General features: G+C 52.8%; 2 protein-coding genes across 3 annotated transcripts; one reads left to right on the top strand and one right to left on the bottom strand.

The window, feature by feature from the left end:
- The first annotated feature begins 3,672 nt into the window (after positions 1-3,672).
- Positions 3,673-9,446, top strand: RAB3A (RAB3A, member RAS oncogene family). The gene is made up of 5 exons (XM_069493792.1): positions 3,673-3,819; positions 4,938-5,165; positions 6,202-6,320; positions 7,262-7,386; positions 8,254-9,446. Exons 2-5 carry the CDS (start codon positions 4,938-4,940, stop codon positions 8,442-8,444), a joined length of 663 nt encoding a protein of 220 aa, XP_069349893.1. The 5' UTR covers positions 3,673-3,819; the 3' UTR covers positions 8,445-9,446.
- Positions 9,447-9,587: 141 nt separating this feature from the next.
- On the bottom strand, positions 9,588-11,793 carry MPV17L2 (MPV17 mitochondrial inner membrane protein like 2). 2 transcript variants are annotated; one of them, XM_069493793.1, is made up of 5 exons: positions 11,567-11,793; positions 11,026-11,196; positions 10,236-10,312; positions 10,009-10,146; positions 9,588-9,707 (listed from the first exon to the last, which is right to left on the bottom strand). In XM_069493793.1, exons 1-5 carry the CDS (start codon positions 11,751-11,753, stop codon positions 9,651-9,653), a joined length of 630 nt encoding a protein of 209 aa, XP_069349894.1. In that variant the 5' UTR covers positions 11,754-11,793; the 3' UTR covers positions 9,588-9,650. The 2 variants fall into 2 exon arrangements, with proteins under 2 accessions (XP_069349894.1, XP_069349895.1); XM_069493794.1 differs by having other exon boundaries at positions 10,018-10,146.
- Positions 11,794-20,197: the final 8,404 nt, after the last annotated feature.

Below are 20,197 nucleotides of genomic sequence, written 5' to 3'. Positions count from 1 at the left end.
GGTGCATTTCCTTGCAGACTTTTAAAAGGCAGAGCTTTAGGGAATTTCTATTTGGATTTTTTTTTTTTTTTTTTTTGCCCCAATCCCCTTAGTTAACAAAGTAATATCTGGTCACTGTAGAGAATTTGGAAATAATGGAAACATATACAGAAGGAAATAAAATTCTGCTGGAACCTCACCCTTAGGTGTCTGCCTTCTGCGTTTTGACTTATTCCTCTCTGGTTTTTTTCTCCATGTGTTTATATGAACACTCATTATATTCCCCTTCAGGTGGGGCCACGGGTGTTCCTCTCAGCCCCATAACTGACTGCAGTATGGCTGCTCTGGCCTTCTGCACTGCAAACCCAGCCCTACCCCAGGGCCTTTGCACATGCTGTGCCCACCAGCTGGAATGCTTTTCTCCCACCCACCCCCATCCACACCCTTTGGGTTTCAGTTTGGCATCTTGTCCCCCAAGAAATCCCCCACTGGCTGGCCCCAATGGAAGCTCTTGGGACTGGGATGCTTTGATTCATGTCACCACATTCTCCAGACCCTGTTCCCCAGAGGCCCGGGCCAGGGTTGCATTGCTCACCTACCTGTCCCTAGTGGCTGTCCCAGAGATGGGCTTTGACAAGTTCAGCAAGCCCCTTAACCTCCCTGAGCCTTTTTTGTTTCACAAGGAAAATAAGGTCTTTGCTATTTCACATAATTGCAAGAACAGTCGACGTTTGACAACAGCATTTCCCGAGCCTGCACTTTGCTCTGCTCAATGTGCAAATCAACTTTGCCTCTTCTCCCATTTCACAGATGTGGAAACTGAGACCCACAGAGGCGTGAATCAAGTCATGCACATGCTCCGAGTCCCCTGTTTTGTCCTGTTTGAGACCCTTCCCGAGGGGCACAGTCTTTGCTGTCATGGCCCACCCTAGACCCAAAGAGGAGGGTGAGAGAAGGTCTTCGGGAACCCTCAGAACTTTCAGCCATTGTGATCTCCTAAGGGGACTCTCAGGACCTCAGTTTGTCCTCTGTTAAGGGGAGAAATATTGCCGAGGTAGGTTCCCTGCAGCTCGTTTAGTGAGTTCCAGCATGGGCCTCTGATCTGCTGTTCCCTCCAGGCACTGCTCCCTAGCTCTCTCCATGGTCCTTCCTTCATCATTCATGTCACACCATCAGAGGGCACCTGGGCCACAGATCTAGTCGCAGGGAATAGCAATCCCCCCATAAGCTCACAGATGGCCAATGGATAAATAAGTCAACATCATCATTTCTGATAGGAATGTGTCTGGAAGGAGAAATACAGCAATGTGATAGAAGGTGACAGGCCTAACTTGGGACCTCCTGAAGGGGATGAGAGAGCCAGCCACGGGGGGAGCTGGGGAAACCGTGCTCAGGGTAGAGGGAACACCAGGTCAAGGCCCTGGGGACGATGGCACCTGGAACAGCAAGGAGGGAAGGAAGCAAGGAAGGAGGAGCATCTGAGTCAGGACTTTCCCTCAAGTGCGGCTGGACCTGGGTGGGTTTGGGGCCTGGGAGCCCCGCCCCTTTTCTCACAGCCTCTGTTTCCCTCCCCCCAACTCAACTACCCCTAATTCCAGAGCCCAGTGCTGATTCGTGGTTTTATTTATTTATTTATTTATTTATTAAAACAGCGTCTCCCTCTGTTGCTGGAGCTGGAGTGCAGTGGGGAGCGGCATCATCATAGCTCACTGTACCCTTGAACTCCTGGCCTCAAGCGATCCTCCTGCCTCAGCCTGGGTAGGAGGGCTGGGACTGCAGGTGCAGGCCACGACATCTGGCTAATTAAAAATTTTTTTTTGTAGAGATGGGGTCTTGCTGTGCTGCCCAGGCTAGCCTCAAACTCCTGGCCTCAAGTGATCCTCCTGCCTTGGCCCCTCAAAATGCTGGGATTACAGGCGTGAGCCACTGCCCCAGCTCTGGTTCTTAACAATAAGGGCCTTGCATTATTTTTATTTTAAAATACACAGCCAGCTGGTGCGGTGGCTCACGTCTGAAATTCCAGCCACCCAAGTATGAAGCGAGCCTTTGGGAGGTCAGAGAGTGAGTCCTCTCACGTTCCCACCTCCGCGGCGGCCGGTGCCTGCACCCCCTGCCCAGAGCCCCATCGAGGGCGCGGATTTGCCTGCAGGTCCCCTCCTGGGCGCGGAGGGCAGGGCGGGGCGGGGGAGAATGTGACGTGGATTTATTTTTATTTATTTTTTGTTTTTCTGAATTTTCCCAATTCTCCGCAGTGGAGTCGTGATACTTTTACAGTCCCAGTGGGGGAGGAGGGCAAAGATGTTACCCTTAGAAAAAAATAAACTTCCCGAATGCAAACGGAGGGGGAGGGCCGTCCCCGGTCCTTGCAGGGCTCTGGGGGCGGGCTGCGGGTGGGGGTGGAGGGGGCCGGGCCTCCGGGCGCGAAGTTATTCTGGTCTCTCGGCGCCTCCGCAGCTGGCGAGCTTTTTATAAACAGGACGAGCCCCCCCCCCCATGTCCCTAGTCCTGCCTCCCGGCGCGGGTTGGGGGTGGGTCCCCCCACGTCCCCAGCCCTGCCTCCTGGCTCGGGGTGGGGTTGGGAATAGGTACCCCCTACATCCCTAACCCTGGCTTCTGGCGGGGGGTAGAGGTGGATGGAGGGGATCAGGACTCTCCTGGGGGCCCCACATCCCCTGCGGGGTTTGAAGACCCGGAGCGGGGACCGGGGTCTCTTGGGGCTCCTCACCCCCGCTCCGTTTTTGACTTTTCCCCTTAAGATTTGGGGAAATAAACCAAATAGCATCTTAGCCCCTAAAGTCCCCATTCTCCAGGTCTCGCTTCCGCACGATAGGGGGGTCTCCCAGCCCCCGGGTCTTTGACCCTGAACACCACAGGGCTGGGGGCCTCGCTCGGACCCTCCCCGTTCCCCAGGTCATTTGGAGACTTCGGGGACAGGCTTCTCTGTCCCTACCTCGCCATTCCCTCCAATCTTCCTCTCCATTCGCGGGGGCTGGGAGGGGGTGGGAGAGGTTCCCGGAGCAAACAGCCCCTTCCTTCTTTTTTGGGAATTGATCGGGCGGGTTAACCTCAGGAACAGGGGAGGGGAGGAGTCCCTGCCACCCACTCGCTGGGGGGGTCTTACACCCCAGGAAATGAACAGGGGTTTCTAAGCCCGCATGTCCTTTTTCTTCTTTTGTGTTTATTTTGAACTCCATCAATGCGGGGCAGTTCCTCGAGCTCCAGTTCCTCTTTTCTGGGGCATTAAACGAGAGGTCACAGCACCTCGGACGAGACCGTGGCCCTAGCAGTCCCGGGTGGGCGCGGGCGGAGAAGGGAACCGCCCCTCCAAGACCCGGGCTCGGCCAAGACCTCAGCCTCTCGGCCCTTCCACCGCCCGGAAGCCACCATTGGACAGGAGGAAGGAATAGACGATCGCTTATTGGTGACTGGGACCGTCGCTCAAATGCTTAAGCCAGTGAGAGGGCGCCGAGAAGCCCCGCCTCCCCGAGGCAGGCGGGAGGCGGAGTCAGCGCCTGCACTGCTCGCGTCCCTACTGGATGCGCACGCCGGGCCCCGCCCTATCAGCGCGTCCATCTGCGCGGAAGCCCCTCCCCTTCTGGCTCCGCGTGCGTCAGTGGCCGCGGCTCTATGCGCGGCTCCGCCTCCGGATGGCGGCACGGCCCTATCTGCATGTGAGGCCCCGCCCCGCCCTTTGCAGGACGTCACCGAGGACTGCAGGGGCCTGATCCGCTGCCGCCGCCGCTGCTGCCGTGCAGCCCACATCGGCGCACCGGCACCTCTGTCACCGCCGCCGCCAGAAAAGCCGCCGCTAGGGTCGCCGTTGCATTGGCGCAGGGCAAGGTGAGCTCCCGGGCGGCTTGGCGTGCTCCGACTGCGAGCACCTGCATAACCTTCATTTGACTGATGGGCTGGCAGAGGTGGGGACCGGGCTGGCAGGGGACGCACGGGGGGAAGGACGCGGCAGCGGCCGGGCCGGGGAGGGGTAGGGCCCGGGCGTCCCCCACCTGCCCTATCCTCCGCGTTACCCCCCAACCCCCCGGCTCTGCGGCGGAGGGGGAGGGGCGGCGAGTGCCTTGCGGGAGGCTCTTGCGTGCGCGTGCGTGTGATGTGCACACGCGTGTGCGCGCCCGCCTGTGTCAGCAGGTCTGTGTGTACCCTTGCTCGTGTACCTGGATATACTCGTGTGACACCCCCCCCCCCTGCCCAGGCCTGAGTGTGTGCGTGCTGCACGCTTCTGGAGGGCGGCGCCTGGACTGCGTGTGTGCGTGCACAGCCCTGTGCATGCGTGCACGGGGATCCGTGTCCGTGTGGGCGATGTGCACACCCATAGGTGGAGGGAGCCGTGCCCACGGGTCACGAGTGGGTTTGCACATTTCTAAAGGAGGGTCAGTGTGCAGACAGGTGTCTGCGCCTCTGTCCTGTGCCCCCGAGTGTGTTCACAGCCTCGTTTGTGTACGCGCGTGTACAGATGAAAGTGTGAGGCTGGCGCACGTGAGCGTGTGCACCCCCCTCCCCCGTCTCATGATGCAGATGCCACTGCCTGCGTGGTCCCCGCCCTGGGGTTTGGGGGAAGGGGAGGCTGCGGACGCGCATCCCCGCGGGACCAGACACGCGTGTGCTCGTGCGCCCGCGCGGCTCTGTTCTGAGGACCATGAAGGATTGATGGGGGCGGGGCCTGCTACAGTCACCTCCTCCGGGTGCAGCCATAGGTTTAGGGTTGCAGCCAGACCTGGGGTGCAGGCCTGCTGGAGGGGTGTCTTCCAACGCGACCCTCCGGGCCCCTCCCCTGAAGCCTCCAGCCTCTCAAGGTCACAGCCCGCCCTGAATCCTGGGGCTGGTGGGAGAGGGGTCGTCTCCAGACACGGGATCCCTTCTGGCACGCTCTGCATCCTGTGCCTGGGCTTGGGCCTTCGAAGATGGAGGGAGCCCCTCACGCTCTCCTGTCCCCATATCCCCAGATGGCGTCTGCCACAGACTCCCGCTACGGGCAGAAGGAGTCCTCGGACCAGAACTTCGACTACATGTTCAAGATTCTCATCATCGGCAACAGCAGCGTGGGCAAGACGTCCTTCCTCTTCCGCTACGCCGACGACTCCTTCACACCGGCCTTCGTCAGCACCGTGGGCATTGACTTCAAGGTCAAGACCATCTACCGCAACGACAAGAGGATCAAGCTGCAGATCTGGGTGGGTCGGCTGGGGGCTCCCGTCTGGGTCCGTCTCCCTTCCTTGGAAAAGCAGCTCCAACTGTTTCTGTCTCTTTCCTGGCCAGAGCCATTCATTTACACGCTGGACATTTATTAGGCACCTGCTGTGTACCAGGAAGCAGAAGTACAGAGAGCACCCCTGTTCCCCTATAAGCACCTAATCTCAGTGCCTCAGTTTCCCCATCTTCAAGTTCTTCCATTCGAGGCTCTGTGTGAGGTTTCAGCTGGAATCTTACTGCCTGGGACAAATGCAGGTGCCTCCCCAACCCCTCAGAGCCCTGACAGAGCCTGTTATTCCCAGATCAGAAGTGTCCCTTCTCTGCTCGCGGCCCTCCTGTGGCTTCCACCTCACCCAGGGTCAAACCCACACCCTCTCCCAGCCGGGGAAACCCTGCCTGGTGTGTTCCCTGCTAACACCTTCACCCTAGTCCATCTTCCTCCATCTCCTTCTCAGTTTTTTCACTGTCTTTCAGACACAGTACGTACAGTCCTGCCCCAGGGCCTTTGCACAGGCTGTGCCCTCTCCCCTGGCCCTCACACGCCTCCCTCCCTCACTGCCTTTAGGTGTTTAAACTACTCTGATATTCTCCATCCTCATCCAGCTTGATTTTCCTCCCGAGTCCTTGTCACCTTCCAACATAGGATACATTTACGTGGTTATTGTCTGTTTCTTGTTCGGGGCCATTACTTCCGCAAGGGCAGGGATTTCTGGCTGTTTTGTTAACAGCTGTGTCCCCATTGTCCAGCACAGGGTGTGGCGCCAGTTGGTGCCCAGTACGTGTTTGTTGAATGAATAAAAGAACGATCTGCAGGTAACAGTGACTCTGTGGGATGAGGGAGCACTGATGTACTCTGAGTGCAGGTGGCCCAGCCTGCTCTGCCTGACCCTCTGTGCCCCTGGGCAAGCTCCTGCCTCTCTCTGGTCTCAAGGGGGCTGGACAGGACCATCTCAGAGCTCATTTCCGCTCTGAGGAGCTTACGTGGGTCCTCCCTGACCATCTTCTCTTCTTCCCTAGGACACAGCGGGCCAGGAGCGGTACCGGACCATCACCACAGCCTACTACCGGGGCGCCATGGGCTTCATTCTCATGTACGACATCACCAACGAGGAATCCTTCAATGCCGTGCAGGACTGGTGAGCACGCCCACACCCAGTCTCGGACCATCCTCTGGGCCGAGCTTGGTGCAGAAGAGGAAAATGGGGAAAAAATGATTTCAGATGCAAAAATGAAACTGTTCACATATAGGAAAACACCATCGGTGGCTTGTGGGGGCAGTTGGGGACAAAACCAGGACAAAAGGACAGTTTGCATAGGTTAGAGGTTGTAAACATTTCAATTTCCTGCCTGGAAATAATGGCAAATTTTAAGAAAACTTCTGTATTTGCTAAAGAGGGAACAATTATTCTTTCTGGGAGGGGCATCTGGGAAGGGTGGGAAAGGTTGCCTAAAAGAGGGGATTTTGAGAGCAGGAAATTTTTGGAGCAAACACCCGGACGGAGGAAAGAGTATTTGAGAGACCCAGCATGATGGCTCATGCCTCTAATGCTAGCATGTTGGGAGGCTGAGGTCAGGAGTTCGAGACCTGCCTGGGTAACACAGTGAGACCCTGTCTCTACCAAAAAAAAAAAAAAAAAATTAGCTGGGTGCGTTGGTGCCTGCCTATAGTCCCAGCTACTCCAGAGGCTGAAGTGGGAAGATCGCTTGAGCCCAGGCTGTAGTGAGCTGTGATCGTGCCACTGGACTCCAGAGCAAGACTCTGTCTCTTTAAAAAAAAAAAAAAAAAAGAAAAAGTATATGAGGAGTTCCTGGGAGATGCAGGAGGCTGGGGCTTCTGGGAAGGATTGCTAGGGGTGAGAAAAGCGAGTTCCTGGCAGGACACAGGCCACGAGGAAGGATGAACCAGCCATGTTTAAAGAATGAGGAGATGGGGGCTGCAGTGGAGTGAGGGGGAGGGGTGGGCCAGCTTCCAGGGTCTTCCCTCTCCTGTCTCCCTAGGGGACAGGCCCTGGACCAGTTGGGGACATAGAGCTTGGATCCTCCAAGCCCTAACCTGCCCTGTTGCTGCCTCCTGCAGGTCCACCCAGATCAAGACCTACTCGTGGGACAATGCCCAGGTGCTGCTAGTGGGGAACAAGTGTGACATGGAAGATGAGAGGGTGGTGTCATCGGAACGTGGCCGGCAGCTGGCTGACCACCTCGGTGAGTGCCCAGCAGGACTGGAGACCCACAAGGCTAGAAAAAGGACACGGAGATCCCCAAAGGGGAGGGGACACAGCCAAGGTCTCAAAGCAAAACCATGACAGGGCCTGGATTCAAATCCAGACAATTTGCACTTTCTGCAAACTGGCCCTTGATCCAGGAGCCATTTGATGTGGATCTTGAGGGATGTGTAGGAGTTCACCATGAGGAAGGTTAATGATTCATTCTGACACCCTTACTGTCCAGCCCCGCATTGGGTGTTGCTGGCCCTTGAGAAGCATTTAGCTTTGTGAAGGGAAGGACCTGGGCTGGAGAAGTGCATGGGGCCAGCCAGGCATCCTGGAGGGTAGGGACAATAGATGTGGTGCTTGAAGGGTCTTTCAGGCAGAAGAAACAGCTGGGCAAAGACCAGAGGTAAGAAAGTTGCTGTGTGTTTTGACAATAGTTTCACATGGTTGGAACATGCACGTCAGCTGAAGAACTGTGGCCCACATGCAGGGCCTCAGCCATGTGCTAAGAAGCTGGAACTCTTCTGAGGGCAATAGGGAGCCATGGAGGGTATGTGAGGAGGGGGCCGGCACAGATGGGTCTGAATGTCAGAGGCCTCCAGGGCCAGTGCCTGGGGCTGGGCTGGATGGTGGGGCGGGGGCAGGGTCTTGCCAGGGCAGTGAGAAGCAGACAGTTTTAGGGTAAAGAAAAGGGCTGGAAATGTAGGGCTGACCCGGTTCAAAGTTGCTTCCCTGTGGGACTTGTCAATGCCTTCAATGGGCCAGTTGGCACCAGGTATTTCCCTTCCCTTGGAAAAATCTCTGGGAGTTGGCAGGGGAGGGGTGGCCAGGGTCCTCACCTCCCCTTCCCTGACCACAGGGTTCGAGTTCTTTGAGGCAAGTGCCAAGGACAACATTAACGTCAAGCAGACCTTTGAGCGCCTGGTGGACGTCATCTGCGAGAAGATGTCCGAGTCCTTGGACACGGCTGACCCTGCCGTCACGGGCGCCAAGCAGGGCCCACAGCTCACCGACCAGCAGGCGCCCCCGCACCAGGACTGTGCTTGCTGAGAGCTCCCCTGCCCCTGTCACCCCTACCCCTTCCCGTCCCCCCCATCCCCCAGGCCTTACCCAGCCCCCATGAGCCACGGGCACAAGCCCCCTGCCCCCGACTTAGCCCGTCGCCCTAATTTATTATCGTAGCTATTTATTTATTTATTGAAGATGTCCCCCTCGGGCCCAGGCTCCCCTGCCCACCCTGTACATACAGCCCTGTCCCCACTATGCTGTGGCGTGTCGTGGCCCTCCTGAACTCACTGCTCACCCTCCCGAGACCCCACTTTTTTTTTTAATTCACCCCTGTCCACAGTTGGTTGTGAAGAGGGGCCACATGATACCCAGAGCAGGCCGATAGGGTGAGGGGAGGCGGCCTCGCCTGCCAGCCCCTTGGCTCTGCTGTGGCAGGCCGAGGCCACTGCCAGGGGGTCTCCGTGTGGACCACAGGGGTCAGAGTCCGGCCTGCCAGGCTCCTCTCCCCCTAAGTTTTCTCTTTGGTGGTGGGGGGTGCTGTGGGTATTCGCCACTCTACAACCCCCACGCCCCGACCTGTTCTGACCTCACGAGTGTCAAACATGCCCTCCAGTCCCCTAGGAGATGTTCCGACAACACTACACACATCCAATAAAGCAAATGGACCACGCTGTGTCCCTGTGAGCTCCGAGCCTCACCCACGCTGGCTTTGGTCATCCGCAGGCTTGTCAGTTACAGAGAATTTAATGGAATTTCCACAGTCCACAACCAGAGAAGACCTAGAGGCTGCTCAGTCCTGCCTGAAGCTTTTGGGGGCTGACTCCAGGCCTGACCCTGTGCTGAGGGGGTGGGCCATGCCCTTGCCTTTGTCCCAGGGCCCGAGGAAGCCCCATTTGGGCTGCTTGGCCCAGCAGAGCCACAACAGTGTTGAGGGCTTGGTGCTTGGGACTGGCTGGCTGGGTGGGTGGGGCCCCGTGCTGGAGATGGGACATCTTGGTCACAGGTCACATGAGGCTCCACTTAGAAGAGCTGGGGACGGTCATCTGTCTTTGTGGTTGTGTTCCAGATGGGGAAACTGAGCCCCAGCTTGGAAGGGACAGCTCAGCCAGATGCTCAGGAGTCGGAGTGGGGCCGTGACACGGCCCAGGGTCCTGGCTGCTGCGGGAGCCCGTTCTCCAGCAGGCGCAGGGGTGGTTGGCTGGGGCTCAGCCTGGCTCTGTCTGGCATCCAGTCCCAGGAACCGGCAGCTCAGTCCACTCGGGTGTCCAGGGCCAGGCAGGCTGGGGGTGTCAGGAGGCCTGGGCTCTGTCCACACAAGAGATCCAGGTTCATCCTTCCACGTTCCTCCTAACCAAGCCCTCCTCCACCTGTCCTTGGGCCAGGTTCAGCCCCATTTGGTAGACAAGGCAGGAACCTGGCTGAGGTCTTATCAGACGGCAGGGCTGGGCTGGGTTTTAACCACTAGAGTTGAGCTCCCCGTGGGCCATCCTGGGGTGTGGGTTGTCAGGGGCATGGGAGGCCTTCATCCTCCAGGTTGGCATTACTGCCATTTGGAGCTCTCACGTGTGGCCCCCTGAGGAATCCCCTGGGTGCCTGGTCCACCCACCGTGCTCACCCGGTACTTCAGGTAGGACAGGTATGTGTCCCAGCCCAGCGTCAGGCCATTGATGTAAGTGACTCGGAACTGGGGGGGCACGAAGAGGAAGTTCACCAGCTGCGCGGCGGGCCACACGCACCAGTCGGCCTGTGGGGGAGAGGCCAGAGTGTGGTGAGGGGCGGGGCCAAGCCCTGCAGGGGCAGGACAGGGTGGGCGGATTGGGTGGGGGCTCCCACCTTGTAGAATTCCCAGAACTTGTCCTGCAGCTCCTGGCAGCTCTCGCCCAGCGTCTGGCCTTCCAGGCAGCCGAGGCCTGGGAAGGAAAGGAGGGGGTGAGTGTCAGGGCAGGGAAGTACTGTGGAGATGGCAAGGTGGCCTGACGCTGGAGGGGAGCGATCGGACCCCCCAAAGGACAGAGCATCCTGGGCAGAGGGACCCGGATGTTCAAATGGGCTGGTGTAGGGGAAAAACACCGGACAAGTCAGTCCCACTGAGGGAGAGAGGTTGTAAATATTAATATACAAACACGTGCCCTGAAGGAAGGAGACACACCCTTAAGTTGAGGCTGTTTTATTACTTCTCCATTACGGACCAGGGAGCTGGGCCTAGGGGTGGGAATGAGCTGAGACTCTGAGAAGCCTGAGGCTGGTAATTGCCTCCACCCCAGCCCCTCTCCCACCAGGCCTCAGGGCCTTTGCACAGGCCATTCCCCTGCCTGCTGGTTCCTTTATGTCTCAGCTGAATGCCCCCTCCTTTGGGAAGTGCTCCTAACCTCCCGCCCAGGGCAGCCCCATCACACACTGTTCTCATACTTCCTACACTCAACGCCATTCACATAAGCCCCCAATAACTCCCTGAGGTCGGGCTGTGTCTGTCTGTCCTGTCACCGCTGTAACCTAGCCCCCAGTCCAGCGCCACCCACACAAGAGGCACATCAGAAATGTATTTCTGCATCCTCTGGAACACAAAGACGGCCCCGCCCTCCCAACGTAGGGGGGCAAAGCTCGAGCTTATGGGGTTCCTTACCCAAGAAGTACCAGACGCCCAGCATGGGAGAGGCTACCAGCTGGTCCACGAGGACCTTCTTGAGGATGTTGGGGAGACCTTGGAGGCCAGATGCGGGGAGCAGGCGGTCCAGCCAGAGGTACCAGTAGTGCAGGAAGGGGCCCATGCTGCAGCCCACCGCAAACATGCTCGCTGAAGGTGGTATAAGAGTCAGGGTGCCGGCAAACCCCCCAACCCACTCCCTCCCTGGCCAAGACCTGGGCGAGCCCGATGCCACTCCCGAGCCTCAGCCGGAAAACAGAGAAAGCCCACCCGTGTATTCTCACATTACAAGTTCCATCGCCAGGAGCCTTTCGGGGGGCTAAGACCCCAGGGGTGTGGGGGTACTGAGACCCATGGAAGGCTGTCAGGGTCTAGGGTGCACACCGAGGTCCAGGGTCCTGCCAGAGACTGAGGCCGCGGGACAGGGTCATGGCCCGCGGGGTCTGGTTTGGGGATCGCCCAATTTGAGGTCGGGGTCAAAGGTCCCCGGGGTCAAGGGCCAGCAGCGCGGCAGCCTCACCTGAGCGCCGCAGGTCGAACTTCTGGCCAGGCCGGGCGCGGATCTCCCAAGACTGGCGCGCGCCGTCCCCCGCCGCCATGAGGGCGCCGCAGCCCAGCGTGTTGGTGACAAGCAGCGCACGGCCCTGGAACAGACGCTGCCGTGCCATCCACAGGCCGCGCAGCCAGCGCAAGCCGCCGGGCGCCATCTCCAGCGGGAGACCAGGAACCCAAGAACCCGCGCGCCGATCCGCCCCCGCCGCGCGGACCAACGGAGAGTCAGCGCCGCTCCCAGAATGCCCGCCCCCGCCGCGCCGACCAATCGCGAGTCACCGTCGCGCCCAGAATGCCCGCCCCCCTCTCCGCGTCTGCCAATCGCACATGTCTTCGCCGGCCACACGCCCGCCCCAAGTCGCACCGCACCGACCAATGATAGACCGTCCCGAGTTCCGTTTTGCCCACCCTCTCACGGACCAATGGCAAATAAGAGCTGCGTTACTTCACGCATGCCAATTGGTGGCGTTGCACGCCTGTTTCCCCGCCCCTTTCTGTGCCGGCCTATGGGAAACCGTCGCAGCATCCTTCTGCTTACAAGCCCGGCACTGCACTGGCCAATCCTAGACCGCTGTCACACTGGCAAATCACTGACCGATGTCCCGCCTCCCGAGCTGAGAGGGACACTTGACGGGCCTTGTGGTCTAGTTGCCCTCCGGATTTCCAGATTCTCCTGGAATGAACGAGAAGGGGTCGGATCTGTGGCCATGACAGCTACCGAGGCGGAGTCCAGTTCTGCAGAGACTCAAGGAAATTGGGAAGAGGGGCGGCTACAGTTTTGCCTGATCCAGACGTTGACCTTAGTCCTGACGGTGGCCTTGGTCCTGACCTTAGCTGGTCCTGTGTCCTCAGTTCCCGATGAATAATAATTGAAACATGAGGCACAGTTCTGGGCACATTCGGAGCATCAACTCATTCCCCAGCAACTCGGTGCTGCTGCAACAACAATTATATCCTCATTTAAAATGTAATTTTGGGGGCTCAGAAAACAATACCCCAAAATGAAAAGCCTCAGAAGCAAACATTTTCTCTGACCCTCTGGTACTCTTCTGTCCGTCAATCCCATTCCCCAGTCCCAGCCTAGCCATAGAAACTAGAATCCTTTTCCCTGAGGCAGGTCAGAAATTTTCCCCAAAGCCAGCCATAAAACGTAAAATTATTCTATGCAAAACCTAGCCATGGCTTCGCGGGTGGGTGGCTCAGGCCTGTAATCCTAGCACTCTGGGAGGCCAAGGTGGGAGGGTTGCTTGAGGTCAGGAATTTGAGACCAGCCTGTGCAAGACAGAGGCCCTGTCTCTACTAAAAATAGATAAAATTAGCCGGGCATGGTGGCGCATGCCTGTAGTCTCAGCTACTCAGGAGGCTGAGGCAGGAGGATGGCTTTAGCCCAGTGTTAGGTTTGTTCCTGGTGGGAACCTGAAAAGTATGTATAGGATGGAATGTGGTTAACTGAAAACTTAGGCTTGTAAAACAATAGCCTCAGGACTCTGGAGAGTCCGCAGGTTGTAAATCTAACACACAGCTGGACTGGCATTCCTATCCCCGCCTGGTAAGGATGAAGCTACTGCCGACTCCACTGTCTCTGCAGGTGTTGCTCACTGCCCCTGAAAAACCCCCTGTAAAACCCAAGGCTTTCCCCTCCCTCTTGGTGGGTGCTCTTTGGCCTCCACCTGTCTCAACCCAGATGCTCAAAATAAAACAGCATTTTGCTACACATGAGGTTTCATGTGTGTGTGTCTCTCTCTTTCTGTTCTGGACCTAACACCCAGGAGTTTGAGGTTGCTGTGAGCTAGGCTGATGCCATGGCACTCTAGCCCAGGTGACAGAGCAAGACTCTGTCTCAAAAAAAAAAAAAAAAAAGGACAATTTTCCCTGTATCTTTGGGTCTTCACTCTGAAAGTTCCCATGTGTACACGTTAAATAAATTTGTATGCCTTTTCTCCAATTAATCAGCTTTTTGTGGGTTGATTTTTCAGCAAAACTTCAGAGGGCCAACGTAAATTTTAATGGAAATCTATTCATTCTGTCCTAGTGCAGAGCGTCTCAAACTACTGCCTGCGGGCCAAATCTTACTGCTGCCTGTTTTGCGAGACTCAAGAGCCAAGAATGTTTCTTACATTTTTTATATGGTTACTGGGGAAAAAATCAAAATAGTATTCTGTGACATGTGAAAATGATATGAAATTCAAATTTTTGTGTGTATATGTAAAGCTTTATTGGAACACAGTCATGCCCATTTATTGGCCTGCAAAAACGATACTATTTACTACATATGGCCCTTCACAAAAAATGTTGCCCTGTTAGAGGACACCCTTTAGGGTTTTCTGATGATTCTATGGGAGACGTTTCATAAACTCTGTAATTATAACTGTTAATAGCATGAAATAGTTCTTACCTATAGATGTGTGAATAAATTCTGTCCAGTGGGAGAGACACTCCCACTCCCAATTTTTTTTTTTTTGGAAATGGGGTCTTGCTCTGTCACCCAGGCAGTGGTGCAATCATAGGTCACTGCCATCTTGATCTGCTGGGCCCAAGTGATCCTCCTGCCTCAGCCTCCTGAGTAGCTGGGACTGCAGGTGTACACCACCACACCTGGCTAATTTTTTTTTTTTTAATTTATTTATTGTAGAGAAAGAGTCTCACCACGTTGGTCAGGCTGGTCTCGAACTCCTGGCCTCAAGCAATCCTCTGGCCTCAGCCTCCCAAAGTGCTGGGATTAGAGGTGTGAGCCACCGCACCCAGCCACATGTATTCATTTTCACATCTATATGAGAGTCGTGATTTTACCTTTTTTTTTTCAAAATTATGCTTAAGCACTTCCTATTGTTGTCGAGAACCCCCGCCTGGTCATTTCAGGCCCCAGATTTTACTGCATCTTGGTGGAAAAGCTCCAACATGGTTAAAGGGAAAATTTCAAAAACATTAAAAAGGTCAAATTACGATTCCTCTGGCAGCGGAACATAGATTCCTCAGACTTCATCAACAAAGATGCATATTTCGTGGCAACTGAAGGCCCAGCAACTCCAAAGAGGTGAGAGAACTTTGTAACTCTCTATTTTTCTCATTTTAGTTTTCTTTTCTATAATTTTGTACTTTATTTTGATGTCTTCGTGACTGATAGTGCCACTCGATGCATGGCATCAGGGATTGGAAATCTGGCCTTATGGTGTCAAAAGACAAGATTACAGCAAATATACTTTATAGATTTAATTGACCTTTTTTTGTTTCCCACAATTCGTGAATCAGGGCGGCCTTTATTCCACAAAATAAGATGAGAGCTCCCCCTGGGCCACAGCGGGGCAGTGGGATTTGTAGGGTGAGAATAAGGAAATACAACAATAGAAGAAAGAACTGGTTAGTATCAGGTTACATTTTTTGGAAAGGGTTAAAGCAGAGGGGACTTCCTTATTGGGCTGACTGAGGTCCACTGGAATGTCCTCATTTCAGGAAAAACTGGTCTGTTTTGGGATCTCTCTGCGTCCTTAAAGTTTCAGTTTGGTTATGCTGCACTGAGCCCGAGTGGCTGCGTGTCTCGCTGTGCTCTGTGCGCCTCGCGCGGGAGCGGAGCTGGAAACGGCGGCCTCCCCTAACTTTGGTTAACATTAATTTGACCATTGGGTAATCTGCAAGCGGATTAAGTGGATTACTGGGTACTGGCCGAGAGACACTGAGGGCTCGATTAGGAATTTACGGCCCACCAGGAAGAACAGCTGTTGACATCTGGACCTGTGATTTCACATGTTTCTGTTGAAGAAGTTCAGGACATGCCACCCCCGATACATGCCACTCTGGCATATTGATTATTTTGAGTTAAAGGCACTTGAAAAACAGCAGATGCAAGGAGGGCACCCGGATCTTCCATTTTCTTCCCAGAAGCAGGAGATAAAATTCTCGTAGGACAAGGAGGAGGAAACCGTCTACCACCAGGGACAGAGCTGAGGCCTTGAGAAACCCACAAGTCAGACCTCGTTCAAATAACCCTCAGCTTTCTCAAGCGTCTCCATACGTATAGCTTACGTTCTTTTCCACAATCGTCACTCTTTGTTCAAACTAGTACATAAACACTTAGATCTAGTCACTTCTTTTTGTGGGGGGGGGCAGTGGGGGAGAAAAAACAATTTTTATTTTTAAATTTCATGCTTCAAATTTGTATTACGTATGTTAAGTACTATATAAACTTTAAGATATCAATATTTGACTTGGGCAATATTCATATGAATTTAGTTGGAGAACTATGACAGCTACTCTGCTTATAAACATCAAAAAAGGTGCCAAATTAGAAATAATAATAGTCCAAATTTTTAAACTAATTCCCACACTTTTCTTACTTGCTATTAGGTTAAGCTGTTATATTTAGCACTTACCGTTACAGGTGGTAAAACATATTATCAAAGTATTATGCAAGAAATTACATCTTCTGCATAAAGTAGTCGCCTGGGTTACACTTACTCTTGACAAACAAAAACCAGCGGTACCTTACACTAAACAGTCTTTGTATCACAGGTTGTAAGAATTGGTGAACGCACAATGAATCTTTAGTGACCCTTTAATAGTTCATCTTTGGGCTTCAAGAAGGGGAAAAAATAGTCCCATACTGCATTTCACCTCTTAAAAATAAGAAGTGTTTGAGCAGCTTAAATCTTTTTAGTTGTAATATGAAACTTATACTAGGCTTTACTTTGAAATATAGTTTACAACCAAAACAATTATAACATACACACTGGCACTTTAGCACAAGGGCAAACTTTAAAAACAATTTATTTTTGGACCTTTCAAATTAGGCCACAGTATAAAAAACAGTCCATGGTCTTATATTCAGCAAATTCATACTAAAATAATTCTATTTTTGTAGGATAAAGGCCAAGAAAACTTCACATATGCTGTAAGTTTATTACATGTATTTAAAAGGCTCTTTCTTCCGTGGGTACTTAAAACTTTCAGGTTGTACAACTGCCCACTCAGGCATGCTCTGCAGGGGTGAGGAGGCCAGGCCACTGCAGAATAGCTTGTGCAGTGCTCTAATACAAAAATGTATTTTGAAAGCTACTCAGTGACCATTAAGTACTGTTTCTATAAAAAACGGTTTTGGTGCATTTGTTGGCAGACACCTATCCACTGCATTACAAAATAGGGGTATTTTGTGTCTCATTCTAATAAACCCCAAGTACCCTTTCCACATCCAGCACTGCGCAATTTGCCAAAATGCAACCACTAAGACAAATTCACATTTTCTTTTGGCAGCGCATCCAGTTGTTGGCATGTTACTGGTGTGGCTGTTTCTAGTATATCGAACTTTGAAATGTTCAACTAGTTTTCAATCCTTGCATGTTTTAGCTAGATGCTTATGATCTGATTCACTAACTCCAGTAAATCTAGTGAGATCCATGAATGAGAATCTTCAATTACTATTTTTCCCCCAACAAGCAATAGAAAAAGTTGATTCCTTTACCATTCCCCAAATCGAAACTTGAATAGTTTCACTTACAAGATACTCAGTCGAGAATACTTATCACCAGATACATTTATTAATTTAGTGACTTTAAGCCGCACTGACACTACCATTACACCACTGTGCACACAACACGTAAAGCAAATGTGATGAAGGCTAATTATATTTTTTACATTAATTAGTTCTGCACAAAAGGATTCCCTAGTGAATCTGTTTCAGACCAGTTGACTATCCATAAACACCTAAGTTTTAAAAATGCTACTTTGTTATTTTATATCTGTACTTTAAGTACGGTTTGAAGTTGAAATGTCATTACTTCCTTATCTGAAGGATTCAAGGAAACAGGAACCCAGTGGCCTGGTGGTTTAGGAAGAACACTCGATGATGGCAGCTCACTGAATTTGGCTCCAGCATAGTTTCGATTGGCTTGAGATGTTTTGTTTTTTTTTTTGTTTTGTTTTGTTTGTTTGTTTGTTTTTATTTATTTCCCACATCACTATCTTCCAATGTTTTTTTTTTTTTTTTGAGACAGAGTCTCGCTCCGTTGCCCGGGCTAGAGTGAGTGCCGTGGCGTCAGCCTAGCTCACAGCAACCTCAAACTCCTGGGCTCAAGCAATCCCACTGCCTCAGCATCCCTAGTAGCTGGGACTACAGGCATGCGCCACCATGCCCTGCTAATTTTTTCTATATATATATTTTTTCGCTGTCCAAATCATTTCTTTCTATTTTTAGTAGAGATGGGGTCTCGCTCTTGCTCAGGCTGGTCTCGAACTCCTGACCTCGAGCGATCCACCCGCCTCGGCCTCCCAGAGTGCTAGGATTACAGACGTGAGCCACCTCGCCCGGCCTATCTTGAGATATGAAAAGTAAGCTGGGACTTGATAAGGTGGAGTTCCAATTGTGCTTATTTGCAAAAGTTTTGTTCTTCCCCCCATTTTGCATGGCCTGCATGCAGCTGCTGCTGAGTTATAACCGTGTCCTCTTTCTTTTTTCTTACGAACAATCTTCACCTGGGAATTCCGATCCTTGGTCTTCTATTTTAAGCGGTTGTTGGCTCTTGCTAACATTTCTAGATCAAGGGGCTGGAACGTTATACCTCTCTGTGCCACCCGTCTTCAGCTTCTCTGCCACCTGTCAGTGGCTTTTCAGACTGCAGGGTTCCCGCCGCCCGTCCCCTCCCTTGCCGCCAGGCCCAGGGTAACAGGTGTTGCTTTCCGTTGTCTCAAACCAGAAGTTTTCACGGGCCGATCTGCTGAGTCCAGCCTGGGCGCTGAGGCCAACATCTGAGTCTCCTCAGCACACAGGCCTGAGAGAAGCCCTAGCGACTTCAAGCCCGGACCTACGGACTACGACGGCGACTCCCTCTGGACGGCAAAGCCTCCCTCCCTTTCCAGGCAGAGACGAGGCAGGGATCGAAGGCGGCCCACGAGCACCACGCGCTAGTTGCTGGCCACCCAGCGTCTCCCGCCCAGTCTCCTAGAGAGAGTCACGTCTCTGGGTCTCCGTTTGGCTTGCGATGGCTCCCACGTACTTGTGACTAAACTTTCCTGTTAACCTGTCTTATGTCCGTCCCTGCCAGAGACCTCAGGAGACAGGAGGAAATTCTACCTCCCCTAGGTGACGAGGTTGTAATAGAACTGGCTGGGACGCTCTGCTCTCTCTGGGGGCTGCAGCTGAGGGACCTTGGTACCTGCCTGAGCCCACGCAGGGTCAGAATTGTCATTGTCACCAGGTCACTCTCCCAGATCTCTGTCTGCCCTGCCCGGTGGAGGGAGGACGGTACACACTTCTCTTTGTCTCGACCTTTCCTGGTTGGGATTGGCAGGAGCAAGTATTTGTAACAATTAGTTCTTTGGGCAGGGCATGGCAGCTCATGACTGTAATCCCAGCACTTTGGGAAACTGAGGTGGGAAGATCACTTAAGGCCAGGAGTTCGAGACCACCCTGGGCAACAGAATGAGACCCCCATCTCTACAAAAAATTAAACAATTAGCCAGCCAGGTGTGATGGCGGCACAAACCTGTAGTCCCAGCTACTGCAGAGGCTGAGGCAGGATGATCATTTGAGCCCAGGAGTTGGAGGCCGCACTGAGCTATCGCCCAGGCTGGAGTGCAGCGTCGTGATCTTAGCTCACTGCAGCCTAGAACTCCCGGGCTCAAGCGATCTTCCTGCCTCAGCGTCCTGAGTAGCTGGGACTGCAGGCACATGCCATCACACCAGGCTAAGTTTTAAACAATTTTTTGTAGAGACGGGGTCGTGCTATGTTGCCCCAGTTAGAGTTTTTATTTCTACATTTCCATTGCCTGTCTTTGGAAGTTGCTCTGAATCTTGGGAGGGCTGCATCATTTGCACTGTCTTTGGGGACACCTCTTGTGTCTGTGGTTAGGTATTCGGAAAGGCTTATTGGTTTTGGTTTTCAGTCACTTGGAATAGGCGTACTTTTGATTCTACAAAAAAATGAAAAAGCAAAGGAAAATTTACTTTTATCCTGGCTGGCTGAAAACTGATAACAAAATATTGGTAAGGATTTTTTTTTTTTATATAAGGAGCTCTATGGTCTGAAACTGGCCTAAATGGTGGCTACTGTTCCGGGTCTGATAGGAACGATTTTTAAGGCTGTCTCTCCTCAGCTAACACGAAACTTTGTTCTCAGAGGGCTGTTAGGAAACAAAGGCAAGTGAAAAATATGTATGTAATATTTTTCTACTTCCTGATGTTTTTGCTGGAAGTTAATTTGTAAAAGAACTCTGCTTTATTGGCTTTTAAAAAGAAGCTCTTGTGTAAATCAAGACCAGTCAAACAAGCTTATTTATGTCTAGCTGTTTAAGATTTTAAAACTGTTAACTATAAGTTGTAACACTGTAAAATCAACCTAGGAACAAAACATGCAATGAAAGTGAATTGTGCCAGGCGTGGAAGCACGTGCCTGTAATCCCAGCCACTCCAGAGGCCGAGGCAGGCGGATCGCTTGCGGTCAGGAGTTTGAGACCAGCCTGGGCAACATAGCAAGACCCTGCCTCTAAAAAAAAAAAAACAGTAATATTCAAGCCACGTTTAATGAAACTAGATTTATTTTAACAAACAAATTAGTCTTTGATTATCTTTGATAAAAATGAGCATGGTTGTAGAGAGAAAAATTCTACGTTT

Source organism: Eulemur rufifrons, chromosome 2, assembly GCF_041146395.1.
Source record: "Eulemur rufifrons isolate Redbay chromosome 2, OSU_ERuf_1, whole genome shotgun sequence".
In the NCBI taxonomy this organism is placed as follows: Eukaryota; Metazoa; Chordata; class Mammalia; order Primates; family Lemuridae; genus Eulemur; species Eulemur rufifrons.
This window is presented reverse-complemented; position numbering and strand designations above follow the sequence as displayed.

Excerpts from the sequence above, each read along its gene's own strand:
- RAB3A (XM_069493792.1), top strand. The coding sequence starts at position 4,938 with ATGGCGTCTGCCACAGACTCCCGCTACGGGCAGAAGGAGTCCTCGGAC. Across the intron at positions 5,166-6,201 it reads GGATCAAGCTGCAGATCTGG|GACACAGCGGGCCAGGAGCG; the intron begins GTGGGTCGGCTG and ends CTTCTTCCCTAG. Across the intron at positions 7,387-8,253 it reads GCAGCTGGCTGACCACCTCG|GGTTCGAGTTCTTTGAGGCA; the intron begins GTGAGTGCCCAG and ends CCCTGACCACAG.
- MPV17L2 (XM_069493793.1), bottom strand. The coding sequence starts at position 11,753 with ATGGCGCCCGGCGGCTTGCGCTGGCTGCGCGGCCTGTGGATGGCACGG. Across the intron at positions 11,197-11,566 it reads GTTCGACCTGCGGCGCTCAG|CGAGCATGTTTGCGGTGGGC; the intron begins GTGAGGCTGCCG and ends TACCACCTTCAG. Across the intron at positions 10,313-11,025 it reads GGGCGTCTGGTACTTCTTGG|GCCTCGGCTGCCTGGAAGGC; the intron begins GTAAGGAACCCC and ends TTTCCTTCCCAG.